Here is a 23,439-nt window from a genome sequence, read left to right on the forward strand (position 1 = left end):
GCGGTTCAATGTTTAAAGGAATAGACTCAACCCACTTAATTCAGCTAGCTAACTATGACACCATAGCTAACTAGCATGCTAGCATCCAATAACACACAGTTTAGCACCAACACTTGGTCACAACAAACCACCAATAGTGTGTTAACACACTAAGCAGATAATTCGTGTCCGTGTCTAGTTCCTTTCATAACGCAGCAATAATTAAACGTTGGCTATGTAGCACAAATATATTGTATTTAGCTACTACAGTACAGTTAGCTGGTCGTGTTGGCTAGCTAGCAATGGCCACTGTGTTGACCTTGTTTGAAGAACGGCTAGCTAGCTAGCTTCGTGCTACCCCCGGCACCGCCGAAAAACAATGCCAACCTACAGTAACTACCCACAACAGCCCACGATGCCTAGCTATGACGCCATAGCTAACTAGCATGCTAGCATCCAATAACACACAGTTTATCACCAATACTTGGTTACAACAAACTACCAAGAGTGTGTTAACACACTAAACAGATAATTCATGTCCGTGTCTAGTTCCTTTCATAACGCAGCAAAAATTAAACGTTGGCTAGCTAGCACATTAACATTGGAAACAACTCTCCACCGTTGCACTAAACAGATAATTACCAATAAACGTTACCAGTAGCTACCCGCTAGCTAGCTAGCATACCAAGAGTGTGTTAACACACTAAACAGATAATTCATGTCCGTGTCTAGTTCCTTTCATAACGCAGCAAAAATTAAACGTTGGCTAGCTAGCACATTAACATTGGAAACAACTCTCCACCGTTGCACTAAACAGATAATTACCAATAAACGTTACCAGTAGCTACCCGCTAGCTAGCTAGCCTCGTGCTTCGCCGGGCTCCGCCGTGAACAATACTTACCTACAATAATTACCTACGGAAACCTACAATAACTACCTAAATAACTACCTAAATAAACTACCTACCTACGATCTAAATACATGGTTTAAGCTTTACTCAACACCATATGAGAAGCCAAGCTTACCTCCTGCTAGAGAAAACACAACCTCTCCCGACGAGTAGTAGTAGTAGTAGTAGTAGTAGTAGTAGTAGTAGTAGTAGTAGTAGTACCTATTGCAGATTCAGTCTTCCCAGCCTGGTGCAGGTCTACAATTTTGTTTCTGGTGTCCTTTGACAGCTCTTTGGCCTTGGCCATAGTGGAGTTTGGAGTGTGACTGTTTGAGGTTGTGGACAGGTGTCTTTTATACTGATCACAAGTTCAAACAGGTGCCATTAATACAGGCAACAAGTGGAGGACAGAGGAGCCTCTTAAAGAAGAAGTTACAGGTCTGTGAGAGCCAGAAATCTTGCTTGTTTGTAGGTGACCAAATACTTATTTTCCACCATAACCTGCAAATAAATTCATAAAAAATCCTACAATGTGATTTTCTGGAGAAAAAAAATCTCAATTTGTCTGTCATAGTTGACGTGTACCTATGATGAAAATTACAGGCCTCTCTCATCTTTTTAAGTGGGAGAACTTGCACAATTGGTGGCTGACTAAATACTTTTTTCCCCCACTGTATATACTGTGATGTACTAATGTTATGATGAAGACTAATATGATTTTACTTCACAGTAAGTAGAGCAAAATGCTGATATTGACCAGATCAGAGATGTACGGTATGCAACAAATGCATCCCCTAAACCGTAACGAGTTTCCTAAATGAAGTTGCTGGGGTCTTTTGGATGAGGGGTGTACTGAACTGTGCCTTTAGCATGTCAGAATTCCCTCAAACGGGAAATATCCTTTGCCAACTGGGCAGAGGCGCTGTATATTTCAGCACCAGGGAGTCTCGTGAGTGGAGATGAAGCAGAAGCGCTGTCCATTTTTCAGTCTGCCATGCGACTTTGACTATTGTAGATAATCCATTTGGATACAAGGTGAGAAATGTAGAGGTGCACGTATATAATAATAATATGCCATTTAGCAGACACTTTTATCCAAAACAATTTACAGTCATGTTCGCACACATTTTTACATATGGGTGGTCGCGGGGATCGAACTCACTACCCTGGCGTTACAAGCGCCATGCTCTACCAATTGAGCTACTGAGGACCACGTATACATAAATCAATTGTGCCTTTTTGATGGAAATATGGAGGTGAGATTTTGGATATTAGGTTATAATTTACGCATGCTCTCCGCGAATACAGCGGGCCAGCTGGATGTTCTAGGGCATGATGGACCCGTCTAAAAGCTACGTATTGCACGTTGTACTTGCCTGAGGCGTTGAAATAAAATGCATAAATCCAAAGGGATGATCTACAATAGTCAAAGACGCACAGGAGACCGAAAAACGAATTGGCCAAATCAGGAAGGACAAAGGAAGACTCGGTGCATGCATTGCTTTATTCAGCAGAGTTGAATGGACAGCGCTTCTGCTTCATCTCCACTCACGAGACGGGTAATAGAGGAGCTCCGTTGTGCTGAAATGTACAAAGTTGTCCACTATCTGTATATCTATTTATTATGGCCATCGAAATGTTAGCTATTCAAATCAGATCCAACAATTATATCAAGGGATTAGAAATCCAGGGTTTAAAAACAAACGTGTCATTGTACGCCAATGATTCTTGTTTTCTTTTCAATCCACAACTTTAATCCCTCCACAACCTCAGAGGATCTAGATACATTTTCTAACCTCTCTGGATTACAACCACATTATGATAAATGTACTATATAAGGTATTGGCCCTCCTGTAGCTCAGTTGGTAGAGCATGGTGCTTGCAAAGCGCTTGCAAACCTTGGTGATTCCCATGGGGGCCAGTATGAAAAATTTATGCACTCACTAATTGGAAGTTGCTCTGGATAAGAGCGTCTGCTAAATGACTAAAATGTGAATTGGATCACTGACAATACAACTTCTACAGTATATTACCTTGTAGTTTACCAATAAAATGGTCTGATTGTGATGTGGATACATATCCCGAAAGAAAATGATCTCACTCTATTAAATGTTAATAGAAAGTTAGCACGGAAAGGTAAATACCTATCTATTTGTGGAAAAATCACACTGATTAACTCTATAGTATTATCCCAGTTTACCTATTTGTTTTTGGTCTTGCCTACACCTAGCGAACAGTTTTTTAAATTATATGAAAAATTAAATGGGCCTATTTATAAAATGAATATCAATAGGGAGGACAGGAATGATTAAATATTTTAAGCGTTGGACCTACCACTAAAAGCTTCAGTCAAACAAAAGTTATACTTCAATCCGAACTGGTTCTCTAGAAATGTGTAAAACTGTCTCACCACGTTCAATAATGGCATTTCCCCCCTTTATTCAGATTACAACCTCTCACTTTCAGTTATTTTAAATGAAATCATCTCTCAAATATCACTATATCTAAAACAAGGCATATAAAGTTGGATGCAATTTCAATTTAATCATCCAGAAACGACAGAACAAACTCAAATACACTAATAAAAAAATACATATATTTCTTGATATTGTATAGCCTACTTGTTGGTATCTCAGACGTCCAGAACCTTAATCATAATCACCATACTTACTTCACAAACAATAATTATACTAGCTGACTGCACATAGCACGGACATATAGTAGACTACTGACACTCACTCGTATGGAATGGGTATGGGGACTGGACACGCCGCGACCCAGACCCTACTGTTGTCGATCACACATACTAATGTCGCGTTCAGGTGCTATCAGACTTATCGGAAATACCTAGTTCCGACTGGGAAGTTTCACTTGAATGACCCTCCAAGTAGGAATTACAAGTGGGAAATAGTGAACATGTTGTTGCCAATCTTATTGGTTTAAGAATTGTTCCGACTTCAAAAGCACTTCAACACAATCATGTCGGAGTTACAACTTCCCATTTTCCACGAGAATGTGAAGCTGGTATAATACAGCATTCAAGTCGGTACTAGGAAAAGGACATTTCTGACTTGCTAACTGGTTGAACGCGTTACAATAGCCTAAGTATATAATATGATTGACATAACCACAATAGAAAGGCCTTGGAGGTGCCATAATTGAAAGCCGACATATTTCATTATCTTACATTAACCTCTAACATGTATTAAATATATTATGAAGAAAATTGTTTAATTTAGGCTCTATGAAATATGAAATGCATCATGAAAAAAATGGTGTACTGTTGCCTACAAGAAAAAAGTGCCTTGCTGACTAAATGTGCACCAGTATCCCAAAGTATTAATCGAAATCAAGCATAGAAAACAGCATTGACATGAATAAAACAATTTTTCCCACGAGTTAAATCACTTGCAAATGTGTGTATTTTCTCACAAATTATGTTCAGAAAATCTAAAACAGTACATAGGCATACAACTACAATGTTTGAAACATTATTAAATAAAGACAACATTTCTGTATATTCATAACGTTTAATTAGCCATAATGAAGAAAAATAGACTATCCGTTTATGGTTGTTGTGTGTAGCCTACTGGTTAAATTTGTGTCTTCTCGCACAAATTAAGTAACACATAAATGTTTCTCTTTCCACACAGAAACGCACGAAATCTGCTGAAATACATTATGCTATCTGTGGCTTTCTCATGCACGGTTATACGTCAAAAATTAAAAGGCTAGTGATAGTGGAAAGTAAACCCCATATTGAGTCAATACTGACATTTATTGGTGAACATAATCCTTAACATAAATATCCCAGGTTAGTACACAACGATTTTCCGTAGATGTTGTGCTAGGTCCTGCAGGACATTACACCCTTCATCTTCCTATAAAAAAAAAAAAAACACACAAACACAGACATTCTTTCAATGTTGGGAACAAATATTACATGAACATTTAAATCAAGCTGTATTACAAGATGCCCTTATTTTTTAAAATCAGAATGTAGTGAACAGGCTGATGCGCAAAGGCAACTACGCTGAGCGTGTGGGCGCTGTCGCACCAGTCTACCTGGCCGCCGTGCTTGAATACCTGACTGCTGAGATCCTGGAGTTGGCCGGAGACACTGCCTGTGCAAACAAGAAGACTCACATCATCCCCTGTCACCTGCAGCTGGCCTTCCGTAACGACGAGGACCCAACATCCGGGTGGTTCTACTCCCCAAGAAGACAGAGAAGGCCGTCAAAGCCAAGTAAATTCGCTACTGCGGCTTCAACTTGACTACTCAACCCCCAAAGGCTATTTTAAGAGCCAACCAATTGAGTGGGTGTATACACAAAGAACCAGACACCTGGATAGTTCCCGTTGAGGTTCCCCCCCGGAAGAGAAAATGTTTATGACTGCAACAGTGAGTCCTACAACATCTCTAATATATCAACCCCCTCTCCACTAAGCACCCCAATTATTTTAGGGACACATATCACTTCTTAGAAAAGATCAAACACATAGCTGTTCCCTCCCAAACATATACACATATATACAGTATCTCACAAATGTGAGTACACTCCTCACATTTTTGTAAATATTTGAGTATATCTTTTCATGTGACAACACTGAAGAAATAACACTTTGCTACAATGTAGAATAGTGAATGTACAGCTTGTATAACAGTGTAAATTTGCTGTCCCCTCAAAATCACTCAACACACAGCCATTAATGTCTAAACCGCTGGCAACAAAAGTGAGTACACCCCTAAGTGAAAATGTCCAAATTGGGCCCAAAGTGTCAATATTTTGTGTGGCCACCATCATTTTCCAACACTGCCTTAACCCTTTTGGGCATGGAGTTCACCAGAGCTTCACAGGTTGCCACTGGAGTCCTCTTCCACTCCTCCACTCCTCCATCACGGAGCTGGTGGATGTTAGAGACCTTGCACTCCTCCACCTTCCGTTTGAGGATGCCCCACAGATGCTCAATAGGGTTTGTAGGCAAGACACACTTGTCTTTGTACTCCTCACCTGGTTGCCGCCACACACGCTGTAGGCAAGACACACTTGTCTTTGTACTCCTCACCTGGTTGCCGCCACACACGCTTGACACCATCTGAGCCAAATAAGTATCTTGGTCTCATCAGACCAAAGGACATGGTTCCAGTAATCCATGTCCTTAGTTGGTACCGCTTCATAAGGCCCTCGCCCTCACCAGCAGTGAGGACACAGTTGAGGACCTGCCTGTGTTCATTCCCCACGTTTGTGGCCCAGGCAGCCGTGTCCGAAGCGTAACCGGCGAGCTTCTTGGTCACCTGAAAAGAGAGAGAGAGTGAGCATCAGTGGGATGCGGAGGGATGAAATGTGGGTAAACTTTCAATACGGTGTGACAAAAGTGTTACCTTCTTCGTGAAGTCCATCTTTAAGATGGACCCGAAGACAGAGGTGACCCTGGCCTTCACCTCGTCAAGCAGCGACAGCACATCCATGCTGTACGCTGTCAGCAGCCAGACGGGTGAGGGCACCACCGGCATTTCTGGTAGTGGTGGGAACTCTGGCCGGATGGTGCCCAAGGCCAGGAAGTGCTCGCTCTCGCCGAGGTACTGTATGGATCGGCGATTCCAGGCTTCGCTGTGGCCCTCACAGCTTGTTGTATAGATGAGTTGCGCTGTTCCCCAAAGCACACTCCCTCAGCATTCCCATAACTGCCAGGTCACAGGAACGCCTGGAGAGAAGGGCAGTGAGAAAGGGACGAGGGACATTTAGTGTACTCAACTGTACTACAGCAGTAAAAATAAAAATCTGCATTTCAACACTTACCTTGCACTTTGGTTGTACACCATCTCCATACTTTCCATACTCATGCTCTCCTCCACACCTGGCACACCTCTTTTTCTCTTTAAAGACTGTTGCCACATGCCCAAACATCTTAAAGGCTTCGGTACATAAGCCCTCACATAATAACTCATATATCCTATTGTTACCTTATTTGTCAGTGCCAGGTCCTTAAAATGTAACAGAATAGACGCGCTATCTACCCTATCTCCACCCCTTGTTGCTTGCAATCTGTGTACATTCACTAGAACGCCTCCTCTCAAATGTTCCCTTACCTCTTTAGTGCTAACATTCACTCCTGTTATCAGCCCTTTACTCCACTGCTTGATCAGTCCAGCTGCTCGACTCCACCTTACACTTCCCTATTTGCTTCACTACGATAGTGCTTTCCCTCTGCGCCATGTCCTTACAGCACACCAACAATCTCCCATGTCTTAACACTTTAGCATTAACAACTTCACCAATCGACTCTTTTGTGGTCCTCTGTAGCTCAGCTGGTAGAGCACGGTGCTTGTAACGCCAAGGTAGTGGGTTCGATCCCCGGGACCACCCATACACAAAAAAAAAGTATTATGCACGCGTGACTGTAAGTCGCTTTGGATAAAAGCGTCTGCTAAATGGCATATTATATTATTATTTTATCACAGCCGTCAACCTTATCGGACTCATTGCCCCAACTCCCCCTTCCTCCCTTCATAGTCACTTTATAATCCTCCTCACCTCCATGTTCCTCTCGTGTCGTGTCCCTACCTCTTTCTACCTCTGAACATCCACTAGCGTTGGAAGCTAGGTTGCTCACCTCGCTCCCCTTCATACCCCTACTCCCTTTCTCTCACGCTTTCTTTTTCACTTTCTTACTCCCTCCTTTATTTGTTCCATACTTGCTTCACTTTCCTCTCCATCACTATCTCCTACCATCTCTGACCCATTCACAGCACGGCCGTGCAGAACCTCCGCCACACCGAGTAAGTTTTGTTTGTTTTTCAACGATTTCAAAAATCCCTTGTTCTTTAGTGGGGTTTATCGGCGGTTGGCATCCAACGTTATGGTGCATTAACGCCACCTACCGTACTGGAATGTGGGCCAGAGACAGGGAGAAACTAAATCCTACCTGCCAACCCAGTTTCTCTTAAAAAATATAAAATATTTGAGACTATACCTAATGACGTTCTGCTCAATATACTCTTTAAACTAATTTCCTGTATCCCCTTCTCCCTCATATAACATCTCATGCTCTCTTTTTCCCTCTGATACTGCCCACACTGTAGCAACACATGCTCCACAGTCTATATTTCCTGACAATAATCACACTTTCCTGTTGGAAAGTGAAAATGTCCAAATTGGGCCCAATTAGCCATTTTCCCTCCCTGGTGTCATGTGACTCGTTAGTGTTACAAGGTCTCAGGTGTGAATGGGGAGCAGATGTGTTAAATTTGGTGTCATCGCTCTCACACTCCCTCATACTGGTCACTGGAAGTTCAATATGGCACCTCATGGCAAAGAACTCTCGGAGGATCTGAAAAAAAGAATTGTTGCTTTACATAAAGATGGCCTGGGCTATAAGAAGATTAACAAGAGCCTGAAACTGAGCTGCAGCACGGTGGCCAAGACCATACAGCGGTTTAACAGGACAGGTTCCACTCAGAACAGGCCTCGCAATGGTCGACCAGAGAAGTTGAGTGCTCAGCATCATATCCTGAGGTTGTCTTTGGGAAATAGACGTATGAGTGCTGCCAGCATTGCTGCAGCGGTTGAATGGGTGGGGGGTCAACCAAACACTACATTCCACAGTAAGAACATCATACCAAAGGTCAAGCATGGTGGTGGTGGTGTGATGGTTTGGGGATACTTTGCTGCCTCAGGACCTGGACGACTTGCCTTAATAGAAGGAACCATGAATTCTGCTCTGTATCAAAGAATTCTACAGGAGAATGTCAGACCATCCGTCTGTGAGCTGAAGCTGAAGCACAGCTGGGTCATGCAGCAAGACAATGATCCAAAACACACAATCAAGTCTACATGAAAATTGCTAAAAAGCAACAAATTGGACGTTTTGGAATGGCCTAGTCAAAGTCCAGACCTAATCCCAATTGAGAGGTTGTGGCAGGACTTGAAACGAGCAGTTAATGCTTGAAAACCCACACGTCACTGAGTTAAAGCAGTTCTGCATGGAAGAGTGTGCCAAAATTCCTCCACAGCAATGTGAGAGACTGATCAACAAATACAGGAAGCATTTGGTTGGAGGCATTGCAGCTAGAAGTGGCTCAACCAGTTATTGAGTGCAAGGGGGCAATTACTTTTTCACACAGGGGAATAAATGAAATAAATATGTAATTGTTGTATTATTTGTTCACTTATGTTCCCTTTATCTAATATTAGGTTTTGGTTGAAGATCTGATAACATTCAGTATCACAAATATGCAAAAGTAGAGAAAGTTAGTAAGTGGGCAAATACATTTTCATAGCACTGTATATATATATACAGTGAGGAGAACAAGTATTTGATACACTGCCGATTTTGCAGGTTTTCCTACTTACAAAGCATGTAGTGGTCTGTAATTTGTATCATAGGTACACTCCAACTATGAGATTCCGTCTCTCACAGTTGAAGTGTACCTATGATAAAAATTACAGACCTCTACATGCTTTGTAAGTAGGAAAACCTGCAAAATCGGCAGTGTATCAAATACTTGTTCTCCCCACTGTATATATATTCACCATTGATATAGATAGCTTATACACCAATATCAACACAGTAGTAGGGATAGAGGCAGTTAGAACACTTTTCAATAGGTTTCCAGATAGGGATAAACCGGACAACGACATATTAGAACTATTAGAGATCAGCCTGATGAGCAATGACTTCATGTTTCATGGTAGGCACTACTTACAGGTGGAGGGAACAGCTATGGGTAAGAAATTTGCACCTGCATATGCAAACATTTACATGGATGAATGGGAGAGCGAGGTACTGGCAAAGTGCCTGTTTCAACCCACCTTCTATTTTAAACGACATCCTAGGAGCTTGGCCCCATGACATTACACTTTTCACATTTTTCATTAATATTCTCAATAATCACCACGCATCAATTCAAGTTAAATACACAATAGATCCAATGGAAGTACATTTATTGGATATGTGTGGATCTATTTTCTTACAACTAGATGTGATGCCTAGCTTAGAAAGAATACATGAATGATTAAACATAATAGGTTTGTGCTGTACTGATATAGATTGTTTAACATAACAAGCTGTGATTAATGTGAGGAACCGTTAGGGGGTAGGCTGAGACAGACTTGTGACTCACTCACACAAACACTGCCTCTTTGTTAAACCGCTCAAGGACAAAGTACTGCAACATGAAAAAGAAAACTGTGTCTGGGGTTGCTGACTCGAGACAAGTTGTGAAGATAACAACTAATGCCTGGGGCTGGGACCAGCCTGTGTGCCAGCGATAGGCTGGGTAAGTTTAAACCACGCCCAGCCTCTATCCTGACAGGCCCAGCCGGGAGCGGGAACTATCTCTGTCAGAGTATTTAAAGAAGAACTTATAACAAAAGCTCAGTTCTCTGACTGCCCTGCGTGGTTTTTCAGTGGGCCCGTATATACGAACATCATATTTACCATTCAAGTGCTTGCATTAATTAAAATACTAGTCTATTTTAGAAGACGTGTATTGACCTCTATTTGTTCCTATACCAGATTTGAATTGACGCAACTTAACAGATACAACAGCCTTCTTCAACCAAAACAATTCAACACAGAAAACATTACTCACCAAAGTACTCCATAAACACAGCTACCATCCAAAACACACTTTCAAAGGTATAGCGAAATCAGAATTAATTCGCTTCAATAGAATCTCCTCCCGTCAACAGGACTTGGATCATGCCATCTCAACCTTATTTCATGTCCTTACAGGGCGAGGTTACTCCAAGAGGTTTTTAAGAACAGTCAAGAACAGCACGTTGACGGCTCTCCCTCCCATTCAGCCAACACAAGCATACAACACAAACTTATCCAATTCTCTGTCTGAACCCAACCCTACCCAACCCTGGCTTATCACCTTACCCAACCCTGTCCCATACCCCAACCACGGTTCGCATCCCACTCACGCTCCCAACCCCAATCATAACATTAAATCTTACCCTAACCAGGGTTCACATCCCTCTCCCACCCTCAATCCTAACCTTAACCCTTACCCTAACCAGGGTTCGCATCCCGCTCCCACTCCCACCCCCAACCCTAACCACACTTGTATCCTGCTCCTAACGCTAACCCTTACCCCAACCAGGGATGGTATCCTGCTCCCACCCCCGACCCTAACCCCAACCCTCCCACAGATGGGGACACTGACACCCTTCTAAACAACAGCCGGCCCCTATCCCCTTCATCTTTCTCCTCATCATCACATCAGTACAAAATACTCATCCCCTTGGTATCAACATTTTCACATAGAGTCAGACCCTTACATCAAGCAATAAAACACAATTTATAGGCACAACAGGTTTACCCACCCCTTCAACCTTACAGAATAATTTCAGCATTCAGGAATAACAAAAATCTCAAAGATTTACTCACCCAGGCAAAGTTCAGTAACATACCACCACAACCCCCACTACAGACAGAGAAAATTAATTTCCAATCCCCACAGCAACACCTCTGCCCAGATCACAGACAACCTTTCCCTCAGCACCTCCAATGTTATCTATATTATCACCTGTACACTATGCAATAAACATTATAAATCGGTCAAACAAACCTACAATAGAAACCCGGTTGAAACAACATCTGTACAACATCAAATGAGCACAATTACAGACAGTACTGGTTAATCACTTTCAAGATCACCCCATCACCAATCTCAGTGTATCGGGACTGCAGGCGGGTCCTGGGTGGACCGGGAGACAGCGAGGGGCAGCAGAACACATTTGGATAAGAGTTTTAAAAACCATTACACCAGAGGGTTTAAATGAAAAACAGGGATAGGGCTGAAAAACAGGGATAACCCTTCCTTTCTGTCTGTCTACCCCCTTCATTTCTTTCTATTATTTTATTTGTCTCATTGTGCCACAGGGAACCCACTTCACCCAGAACCATATACAACATCCAAGCAATAAAATGAACAGAGGGACAGAGAAATGAACTACACAACACAGAAAACATATTACATTAACATTTATATAGGATAGGGACAGGAGAGGGTGAGAGCAGGGATAGTAAAGGGCAACATAGAACAGAAAATAGGGGGAGGTAGGGACAGTTAGGGCCAAATTGGGAAAGACCTAGACCTTAAAGATACACTCTTAGGACAAGAAATTAGAACATTTACATAAACCTTTACATAAAAATTCAAATGAGCCAATAGTTTGGATAGGCTGATATACTAGAAGGTCGATAGGCTAAGGTATAACACGGCCAGCCAATCAACAGCAAGGGAAAAAGCTAGGCCCTCCCCCAATATAAGAGCAATTGGAGAGTTTCTCCTCCCCTGTCCCAACTACTCTCTTTTAAAAGCACTAGGGTGTACTCAATAGGTAAAATTTCCTCTGAAGAAGCACTATCACTGCAAAACGTCAGGAGGATTTTAAAACGGGATGACACAGTGAGCCTCACCTTGGTTTTGGTTTTCTTTATTGAACTTGATTTTAAATAATTTATTAAAAGTTACGTTTTAACAACAGGAGGTGAAGGGTTCAGGGGTTTGGTGATCTAACGTCAATGACATTTTAACTGTCAGAAGAATCTGTTTTATCTGGACTTCATCCACCAGGCAACACCATTCCAACCCTAGGAGCAACCAGCCTACAAATATCAAGGCATTAAGAACCCATTCCTGACAGCACATGCCTTGTGCTGTTGGGAAAATTCACATCCTGTTTTTAAATATAATTTATACCAATGTGGGGGGGACAAACTGTCTTGTCATTTTGCCTATTGATAACACCTTTTGCTATAGTTTTAGGACCACACCCTGTATAATTCATCATGTAGCCCCTGATGAACATAGTGACACGTTCACACACAAACAGAACACCACAGCCCTTCCCCCATGGAACAACACAACGCTTACCCTATAGAGTCCAACAACCCCGTACCAACACAATCCCACCATGGCCTATCCACTGACAGCCCCAACTCAACCAACCTCCTGATGATGCGACCAGACAGATGGCCAAGGTGTACTTTAAGGTAATTCAAGCAATACACCACAGAGCAATAATCTCAACCCAAATGTTCCCTGTTTGAATGAAGAGAGGTGAAACATTTCACCGCCTTCATCAAACCCTCCTCACATACAGATCACACCACAGTCCTGGTAGCAGCAAACACTAACCAATGGATGAACAACAACATGCAGATATTACAAATACACTACAACATCATCATCCAATCACTCACACAACCACAAAACGCGTTCAACTCTCTGGCACTTAATATAGCTGTGGGCTGGGCAGAGAAACGATACGCACATAAACTCACATTGACCACCATCACTAAAGTAGAGGCAACTCTCAAACCCTCCCCAGCCACAAGCAATAGTCAAGCTCCTAGGAACACCCCTTCTCACCACAGTACAGAACCCCACTTGCCATTTCCCGCAGCCCCTTTGAAAATACCAACAACCAGAATGGTAATTGCTAACCCGGCTACCGCCCCAGCCCCCAACCTACCAAGTACCCTCCCCTACCCAAGCCCCCCCCTCGACCCAAATGGGAGATGCCATACAAATGCTCACTTTCACTTGGACCACGCCCAAGAGCATTTGACACCACTGACACCACTGACACTATTAATGAAAGAGCACAACCGACCCCTCTACCCACTGCCCCAACTTCAGTACCCATTCGGTCTTCAATAGCAAAGGACTGCATAGAAAAATATCCCCCCTCTCACACCCTTCCCCAGACACAACCGGGTTCTCATACAACAATAAAAGAGAACCTTACCACAACCCCGCACAATCCCACTACTCCTCTGCAATTACAGATGGATGTCAGCAATATTGAACCCATACCTCCCAAGTCCTCTAACAATATTAACATACCCGTCATGGTACATCACAGAGGGATGCGAACCCTGGATAGGGTAACAGTTAAGGTTAGGATTGGGTAGTGGGAGAGGGATGCGAACCCTGGATAGGGTAAGGTTTAAGGTTAGGATTGGGGTTGCGAGCGGAATGCGAACCTTGGTTGGGGTATGGGACAGGGTTGGGTAAGGTGATAAGCCAGGGTTGGGTAGGGTTGGGTTCAAACAGAGAATTGGATAGGTTTGTGTTGTATGCTTGTGTTGGCTGAATGGGAGGGAGAGCCGCCTACGTGCTGTTCTTGATTGTTCTTAAAAACCTCTTGGAGTAACTTCGCCCTCTAAGGACATGAAATAAGGTTGAGATGGCATGGTCCAAGTCCTGTTGACGGGAGAAGATTCTATTGAAGCAAATTAATTGTGATTTTGCTATACCTTTGAAAGTGTGTTTTGGATGGTAGCTGAGTTTATTGAGTAGAGCATGTGTATCTGTAGGTTTAAAGTATACTTTGGTGAGTAATGTTTTCTGTGTTGCATTGTTTTGGTTGAAGAAGGCTGTTGTATCCAAGAAATGTACTTCCATTGGATCTATTGTGTATTTAACTTGAATTGATGCGTGGTGATTATTGAGAATATTAATGAAATCTGTGAAAAGTGTGATGTCATGGGGCCAAGCTCCTATGATGTCGTCTAAAATAGAAGGTAGGTTAGAACGGGCACTTTGCCAGTACCTCGCTCTCCCATTCAGCCATGTAAATGTTCGCATATGCAGGTGCAAATTTCTTAACCATAGCTGTTCCCTCCACCTGTAAGTAGTGCCTACCATTAAACATGAAGTCATTGCTCGTCAGGCTGATCTCTAATAGTTGTAATATGTCGTTGTCCGGTCTATCCCTATCTGGAAACCTATTGAAAAGTGTTCTAACTGCTTCTATCCCTACTACTGTGTTGATATTGGTGTATAAGCTATCTATATCAATGGTGAATATACAGTGAGGGAAAAAAGTATTTGATCCCCTGCTGATTTTGTATGTTTGCCCACTGACAAAGAAATGATCAGTCAATAATTTTAATGGTAGGTTTATTTGAAAAGTGAGAGATAGAATAAAAACAAAGAAATCAAGAAAAACGCATGTCAAAAATGTTATAAATGTATATGCATTTTAATGAGGGAAATAAGTATTTGACCCCCTCGCTATCAGAAAGATTTCTGGCCCCCAGGTTTCTTTTATACAGGTAACGAGCTGAGATTAAGAGCACACTCTTAAAGGGAGTGCTCATAATCTCAGCTTGTTACCTGTATAAAAGACACCTGTCCACAGAAGCAATCAATCAATCAGATTCCAAACTCTCCACGATGGCCAAGGCCAAAGAGCTCTCCAAGGATGTCAGGGACAAGATTGTAGACCTACACAAGGCTGGAATGGGCTACAAGACCATCGCCAAGCAGTTTGGTGAGAAGGTGACAACAGTTGGTGCGATTATTCGCAAATGGAAGAAACACAAAAGAACTGTCAATCTCCCTCTGCATGGGGCTCCATGCAAGATCTCGCCTCGTGGAGTTGCAATGATCATGAGAACGTAGAGGAATCAGCCCATAACTACACGGGAGGATCTTGTCAATGATCTCAAGGAAGCTGGGACCATAGTCACCAAGAAAACAATTGGTAACACACTACGCCGTGAAGGAATGAAATCCTGCAGCGCCCGCAAGGTCCCCCTGCTCAAGAAAGCACATATACAGGCCCGTCTGAAGTTTGCCAATGAACATCTGAATGATTCAGAGGAGAACTGGTTGAAAGTGTTGTGGTCAGATGAGATCAACATCGAGCTCTTTTGCATCAACTCAACTCGCCGTGTTTGGAGAAGGAGGAATGCTGCCTATGACCCCAAGAACACCATCCCCTCTGTCAAACATGGAGGTGGAAACATTATGCTTTAGGGGTGTTTTTCTGCTAAGGGGACAGGACAACTTCACCGCATCACAGGGACGATGGACGGGCCATGTACCGTCAAATCTTGGGTGAGAACCTCCTTCCTTCAGCCAGGGCATTGAAAATGGGTCATGGAAGAAGCACATTAAGGTCCTGGAGTGGCCTAGCCAGTCTCCAGACCTTAATCCCATAGAAAATCTGTGGAGGGAGCTGAAGGTTTGAGTTGCCAAATGTCAGGCTCAAAACCTTAATGACTTGGAGAAGATCTGCAAATAGGAGTGGGATAAAATCCCTCCTGAGATGTGTGCAAACCTGGTGGCCAACTACAAGAAACGTCTGACCTCTGTGATTGCCAACAAGGGTTTTGCAACCAAGTACTAAGTCATGTTTTGCAGCTTGGTCAAATACTTCTTTCCCTCATTAAAAAGCAAATCATTTCATAACATTTTTGACATGCGTTTTTCTGTATTTGTTGTTGTTGTTATTCTGTCTCTCACTGTGTCACGGAATCAGCCGAGGCTGCTCCTCCTCCCTGCTCGGGCAGGCTTCGGCGTTCGTCGTCCCCGGAGTACTTGCTGCCACCGATCTCTGTTTCGGTGTTTGACTTGTTGTGTCCTGATTGTGTACACCTGTTCCCCATTATGTTGTATTGTATTCCCTATTTAACCCTCTGTCGTGCATTGTGTGTTGTGTGTTATTGTTTGCGTCATCGGCAGTGTGCGGGTTGTTTGTTTTCTCCGATGTTGGAGACAGTTTCTTTTCACTGGCTACTTTCATTAAAGTAAGGTTTCCAGTAGCTCTGTGTCCTGCGTGTGACTTTGCCTACTGCATTTCACTGTTCAAATGAACCTACCATTAAAATTATAGACTGATCATGTCTTTGTCAGTGGGCAAATATACAAAATAAGCAGGGGATCAAATACTTTTTTCACCTCACCGTATATATATATATATATATACATACACACACACACACAGTATCTCACAAAAGTGAGTACACCCCTCACATTTTTGTAAATATGAGTATATCTTTTCATGTGACAACACTGAAGAAATGACACTTGGCTACAATGTAAAGTAGTGAGTGTACAGCTTGTATAACAGTGTAAATTTGCTGCCCCCTGAAAATAACAACACACAGCCATTAATGTCTAAATCGCTGGCAACAAAAGTGAGTACACCCCTAAGTGAAAATGTCCAAATTGGGTCCAAAGTGTCAATATTTTGTGTGGCCATCATCATTTTCCAACACTACCTTAACCCTATTGGGCATGGAGTTCACCAGAGCTTCACAGGTTGCCACTGGAGTCCTCTTCGACTCCGCCATGACGACATGACGGAGCTGGTGGATGTTAGACCTTGCACTCCTCCACCTTCCGTTTGAGGATGCCCCACAGATGCTCAATATGGTTTAGGTCTGGAGACATGCTTGGCCAGTCCATCACCTTTACCCTCAGCTTCTTTAGCAAGGCAGTGGTTGTCTTGGGGGTGTTATTGGGGTCGTTATCATGTTGGAATACTGCCCTGTGGCCCAGTCTCCAAAGGGAGGGGATCATGCTCTGCTTCAGTATGTCACAGTACATGTTGGCATTCATGGTTCCCTCAATGAACTGTAGCTCCCCAGTGCGGCAGCACTCATGCAGCCCCAGACCATGACACTCCCACCACCATGTTTGACTGTAGGCCAGAAACACTTGTCTTTGTTCTCCTCACCTGGTTGCCGCCACACACGCTTGACACCATCTGAACCAAATAAGTTTATATTGGTCTCATCAGACCACAGGACATGGTTCCAGTAATCCATGTCCTTAGTCTGCTTGTCTTCAGCAAACGGTTTGCGGGCTTTCTTGTGCATCATCTTTAGAAGAGGCTTCCTTCTGGGACGACAGCCATGCAGACCAATTTGATGCAGTGTGCAGCGTATGATCTGAGCACTGACAGGCTGACCCCCCACCCGTTCAAACGCTGCAGCAATGCTGGAAGCACTCATATGTCTATTTCCCAAAGACAACCTCTGGATATGACGCTGAGCACGTTCACTCAACTTCTTTGGTCGACCATGGCGAGGCCTGTTCTAAGTGGAACCTGTCCTGTTAAACCGCTGTATGGTCTTGGCCTCCGTGCTGCAGCTCAGTTTCAGGGTCTTGGCAATCTTATTATAGCCCAGGCCATCTTTATGTAGAGCAACAATTCTTTTTTTCAAATCCTCAGAGAGTTCTTTGCCATGAGGTGCCATGTTGAACTTCCAGTGACCGGTATGAGGGAGTGTGAGAGCGATGACACCAAATTTAACACACCTGCTCCCCATTCACACCTGAGACCGTGTAACACTAACGAGTCACATGACACTGGGGAGGGAAAATGGCTAATTGGGCCCAATTTGGACATTTTCACTTAGGGGTGTACTCACTTTTGTTGCCAGCGGTTTCGACATTAATGGCTGTGTTGAGTTATTTTGAGGGGACAGCAAATTTACACTGTTATACAAGCTGTACATTCACTAATCTACATTGTAGCAAAGTGTCATTTTTTCACATGAAAAGATATACTCAAATATTTACAAAAATGTGAGTGGTGTACTCACTTTTGTGACATACTGTATATATGTGTATATGTTTGGGAGGGAACAGCTATGTGTTTGATCTTTTCTAAAAAGTGATATGTGTCCCTAAAATAACTGGGGTGCTTAGTGGAGAGGGGGTTGATATAATAGTCAATGTATTCTGAGATGTTGTAGGACTCACTGTTGCAGTCAGAAACAATTTCTCTTCCAGAGGGCACCTCAACGGGAACTATCCAGGTGTCTGGTTCTTTGTGTATACACCCACTCAATTGGTTGGCACTTAAAATAGCCTTTGGGTGTTGAGTAGTCAAGTTGAAGCCGCAGTAGCGAATTTACTTGGCTTTGACGGCATTCTCGGTCTTCTTGGGGAGTAGCACCGCCCGAATGTTGGGTCCTCGTCGTTATGGAAGGCCAGCTGCCGGTGACAGGGGATGATGTGAGTCTTCTTGTTTTCACAGGCAGTGTCTCTGGCCAACTCCAGGATCTCAGCAATCAGGTAATCGAGCACGGCGGCCAGGTAGACTGGTGCGACAGCGCCCACACGCTCGGCGTAGTTGCCTTTGCGCATCAGCCTGTTCACTACATTCTGATTTTAAAAAATTAAGGTCATCTTGTAATCCAGCTTGATTTAAATGTTCATGTAAAATTTGTTCCCAACATTGAAAGAATGTCTGTGTTTGTGTGTTATTTTTTTTACAGGAAGATGAAGGGGGTGATGTTTGCTTTCCACTATCCCTAGCCGTTTAAATGTCTGACATATAACCGTGCTCGAGAAAGCCACAGGTAGCATAATGTATTTCAGCAGATTTCCTGTGTTTCTGTGTGGAAAGACACGCATTTAAGGTGTTTTACTTTCATATGGTCTAAAATCATGTTTTAGGCAAAATCCACAATGTAACTAGTTCGGCATATGAAGGGAGACACAGTTTGTCTAATACAAATCTGAAACATATTTTTGAACAGTTTTCCATGAACAGTGCAAAAAAATCTTTGTTTTAGGTTCAGCAATGGAATAACTTGATTTAAGATGCAGTATGTAATATTTTTCAAGCTTGAAATAAGGTTTTAAGCTTTTCTACATGAACATGGTCTAAAATCATGTTTTAGGCAAAATCCACAATGCAACTACATCAGCATATGACAGGAGACACCGTTTCTGTATAACAAACGTAAAACATATTTTTTATCCTTTTTGCATAACAGGGTCTAAAATCATTGTTTTACATTCAGCACTGGCAGGACAGATGTAGAGTACAATATGCAAGGGTTTCAAAGATTAAAATAAAATAAAATTAAGTTTTCCATTAACATTGTCTAAAATCATGGTTTGGGCAAAATCCACAATGCAACTAGTTTGGCATATGAAGAGAGACATAGTTTGTCTAATACAAATCTGAAAAATATTTTTAAATCATTCTCCCTGAACAGTGCAAAAAATAATCATGTTTTAGGTTCAGCACTGGAATGACTTGATCTAAGATACATTATGTATTATTTTTCAAGCTTAAAATAACATTTTAAGCTTTTTTACATGAACATGGTCTAAAATCATGTTTTAGGCAAAATCCACAATACAACTAGTTCAGCATATAACAGATGACACCGTTTATGTATAAAAAAACGTGAAATATGTTTTCTAACCATTTTGCATGAACAGGGTCTAAAATCGTTGTTTTAGGATCAGCACTGGAATGACTTGATTTAATATACAGTTTGTAAGATATGTAAGTTTGAATTTTTAAAAAAAGCTGTTTTCCATTAACATGGTCTAAAACCATGTTTTAGGCAAAATCCACAATGCAACTAGTTTAGCATATGACAGTAGACACCGTTTCTATATAAAAAACGTAAACATATTTTTTAACCATTTTCCCTGAACAGTGCAAAAAGTAATGTTTTAGGTTCAGCATTGGAATTACTTGATTTAAGATACAGTTTGTAAGATTTTGAAGTTTGAAATATTTTTTTTAAGCTGTTTTCCATTAACATTGTCTAAAATCATGTTTTAGGCAAAATCCACAATGCAACTAGTTCAGCATATGACAGGAGTCATAATTTCTGTTTAACAAATGTGAAACATATTTTTTAACCATTTTGCATGAACAGGGTCTAAAATCGTTGTTTCAGGATCAGCACTGGAATGACTTGATTTAATATACAGTTTGTAAGATTTTTAAGTTCGAAATAATTTTTAAAGCTATTTTACATTAACATTGTCTAAAATCATGTTTTAGGCAAAATCCACAATGCAACTAGTTCAGCATATGACAGTAGACACAGTTTCTGTATAAAAAACGTAAACATATTTTTTAACCATTTTGCATGAACAGGGTCTAAAATCATTGTTTTAGGTTCAGCACTGGAATGACTTGATTTAATATACAGTTTGTAAGATTTTTAAGTTCGAAATAATTTTTAAAGCTTTTTTACATTAACATTGTCTAAAATCATGTTTAGGCAAAATCCACAATGCAACTAGTTCAGCATATGACAGTAGACACAGTTTCTGTTTAACAAACATGAAACATATTTTTTAACCATTTTGCATGAACAGGGTCTAAAATCATTGTTTTAGGTTCAGCACTGGAATGACTTGATTTAATATACAGTTTGTAAGATTTTTAAGTTAGAAATAATTTTTGAAGCTTTTTTACATTAACATGGTCTAAAATCAAGTTTTAGGCAAAATCCACAATGCAACTAGTTCAGCATATGACAGGAGACACCGTTTCTGTAAAACAAACATTACATTTACATTTACATTTTAGTCATTTAGCAGACGCTCTTATCCAGAGCGACTTACAGGAGCAATTAGGGTTAAGTGCCTAACTCAAGGGCACATTTACGTCATTTAGCAGACGCTCTTATCCAGAGCGACTCACCAATTGGTGCGTTCACCCTATAGCCAGTGGGATAACCACTTTACAAAATTGATAACCACTTTAAAAAACATGAAACATATTTTTTAACCATTTTCCCTGAACATTGCAAAAAAATATGTTTTAGGTTCAGCACTGGCATGACTTGATTAAATATACAGTTTGTAAGATTTTCAAGATTAAAATAATTTTTTAAGCTGTTTTCCCTTAACATTGTCTAAAATCATGGTTTGGGCAAAATCCACAATGCAACTAGTTTGGCATATGAAGAGCACATAGTTTGTCTAATACAAATCTGAAACATATTTTTAAATCATTCTTGCTGAACAGTGCAAAAAATTATGTTTTAATTTCAGCACTGGAATGACTTGATTTAATATACAGTTTGTAAGATTTTTCAAGTTTGAAATAACTTTTTTTAACTGTTTTCCATGAACATTGTCTAAAATCATGTTTTAGGCAAAATCCACAATGGAACTAGTTTGGCATTTGAAGGGAGACAATTTGTCTAATACAAATTTGAAACATATTTTTAAACCGTTTTCCCTGAACAGTGCAAAAAATAATCATGTTTTAGGTTCAGCACTGGAATGACTTGATCTAAGATACAGTATGTATTATTTTTCAAGCTTAAAATAACGTTTTAAGCTTTTTTACATGAACATGGTCTAAAATCATGTTTTAGGCTAAATCCACAATACAACTAGTTCAGCATATAACAGATGACACCGTTTATGTATAAAAAACGTGAAATATGTTTTCTAACCATTTTGCATGAACAGCGTCTAAAATCGTTGTTTTAGGATCAGCACTGGAATGACTTGATTTAATATACAGTTTGTAAGATATGTAAGTTTGATTTTTTTTTTAAAGCTGTTTTCCATTAACATGGTCTAAAATCATGTTTTAGGCAAAATCCACAATGCAACTAGTTTAGCATATGACAGTAGACACTGTTTCTGTATAACAAACGTAAACATATTTTTTAACCATTTTCCCTGAACAGTGCAAAAAGTAATGTTTTAGGTTCAGCATTGGAATTACTTGATTTAAGATACAGTTTGTAAGATTTTGAAGTTTGAAATATTTTTTTTAAGCTGTTTTCCATTAACATTGTCTAAAATCATGTTTTAGGCAAAATCCACAATGCAACTAGTTCAGCATATGACAGGAGTCATCATTTCTGTTTAACAAATGTGAAACATATTTTTTAACCATTTTGCATGAACAGGGTCTAAAATCGTTGTTTCAGGATCAGCACTGGAATGACTTGATTTAATATGCAGTTTGTAAGATTTTTAAGTTTGAATTTTTTTTTAAAGCTGTTTTCCATTAACATTGTCTAATATCATGTTTTAGGCAAAATCCACAATGCAACTAGTTCAGCATATGACAGTAGACACCGTTTTTGTAAAACAAACATGAAACATATTTTTTAACCATTTTCCCTGAACATTGCAAAACAATATGTTTTAGGTTCAGCACTGGCATGACTTGATTTAATATAATAATAATAATAATATGCCATTTAGCAGACGCTTTTATCCAAAGCGACTTACAGTCATGCGTGCATACATTTTTTTTTTGTGTATGGGTGGTCCCGGGGATCGAACCCACTACCTTGGCGTTACAAGCGCCGTGCTCTACCAGCTGAGCTACAGAGGACCACATTTGGACCACCATTTAATATACAGTTTGTAAGATTTTCAAGATTAAAATAATTTTTTAAGCTGTTTTCCCTTAACATTGTCTAAAATCATGGTTTGGGCAAAATCCACAATGCAACTAGTTTGGCATATGACAGGAGACACCTTTTCTAAATAATAAACGAGAAACATATTTTTTAACCATTTTGCATGAACAGGTTCTAAAATCATTGTTTTAGGTTCAGCACTGGCATGACTTGATTTAATATACAGTTTGTAAGATTTTCAAGATTAAAATAATTTTTTAAGCTTTTTTCCCTTAACATTGTCTAAAATCATGGTTTGGGCAAAATCCACAATGCAACTATTTTGGCATATGAAGAGAGACATAATTTGTCTAATACAAATCTGAAACATATTTTTAAATCATTCTCGCTGAACAGTGCAACAAATTGTTTTAATTTCAGCACTGGAATGACTTGATTTAATATACAGTTTGTAAGATTTTTCAAGTTTGAAATAACGTTTTTAACTGTTTTCCATGAACATTGTCTAAAATCATGTTTTAGGCAAAATCCACAATGGAACTAGTTTGGCATTTGAAGGGAGACAATTTGTCTAATACAAATTTGAAACATATTTTTAAACCGTTTTCCCTGAACAGTGCAAAAAATAATCATGTTTTAGGTTCAGCACTGGAATGAC

The 23,439-nt window shown here is 40.8% G+C and overlaps 1 protein-coding gene across 1 annotated transcript in view; it reads right to left on the reverse strand.

The window, feature by feature from the left end:
• Positions 1–4,275: 4,275 nt before the first annotated feature.
• LOC311149370 (uncharacterized protein) overlaps positions 4,276–23,439 on the reverse strand; it is a 40,716-nt gene continuing 21,552 nt past the window's right edge. Inside the window, exons 4-5 of the mRNA XM_084186538.1 lie at positions 6,253–6,575; positions 4,276–6,165 (exon numbers count right to left, since the gene is read on the reverse strand). Coding sequence (XP_084042664.1) covers positions 5,878–6,165; positions 6,253–6,384 — 420 coding nt within the window. The 5' untranslated portion in view covers positions 6,385–6,575 and the 3' untranslated portion in view covers positions 4,276–5,877. The remainder of the gene's footprint in view (positions 6,166–6,252; positions 6,576–23,439) is intronic.

This window comes from Coregonus lavaretus (assembly GCF_964263955.1).
Source record: "Coregonus lavaretus genome assembly, chromosome: 22".
NCBI lineage: Eukaryota > Metazoa > Chordata > Actinopteri > Salmoniformes > Salmonidae > Coregonus > Coregonus lavaretus.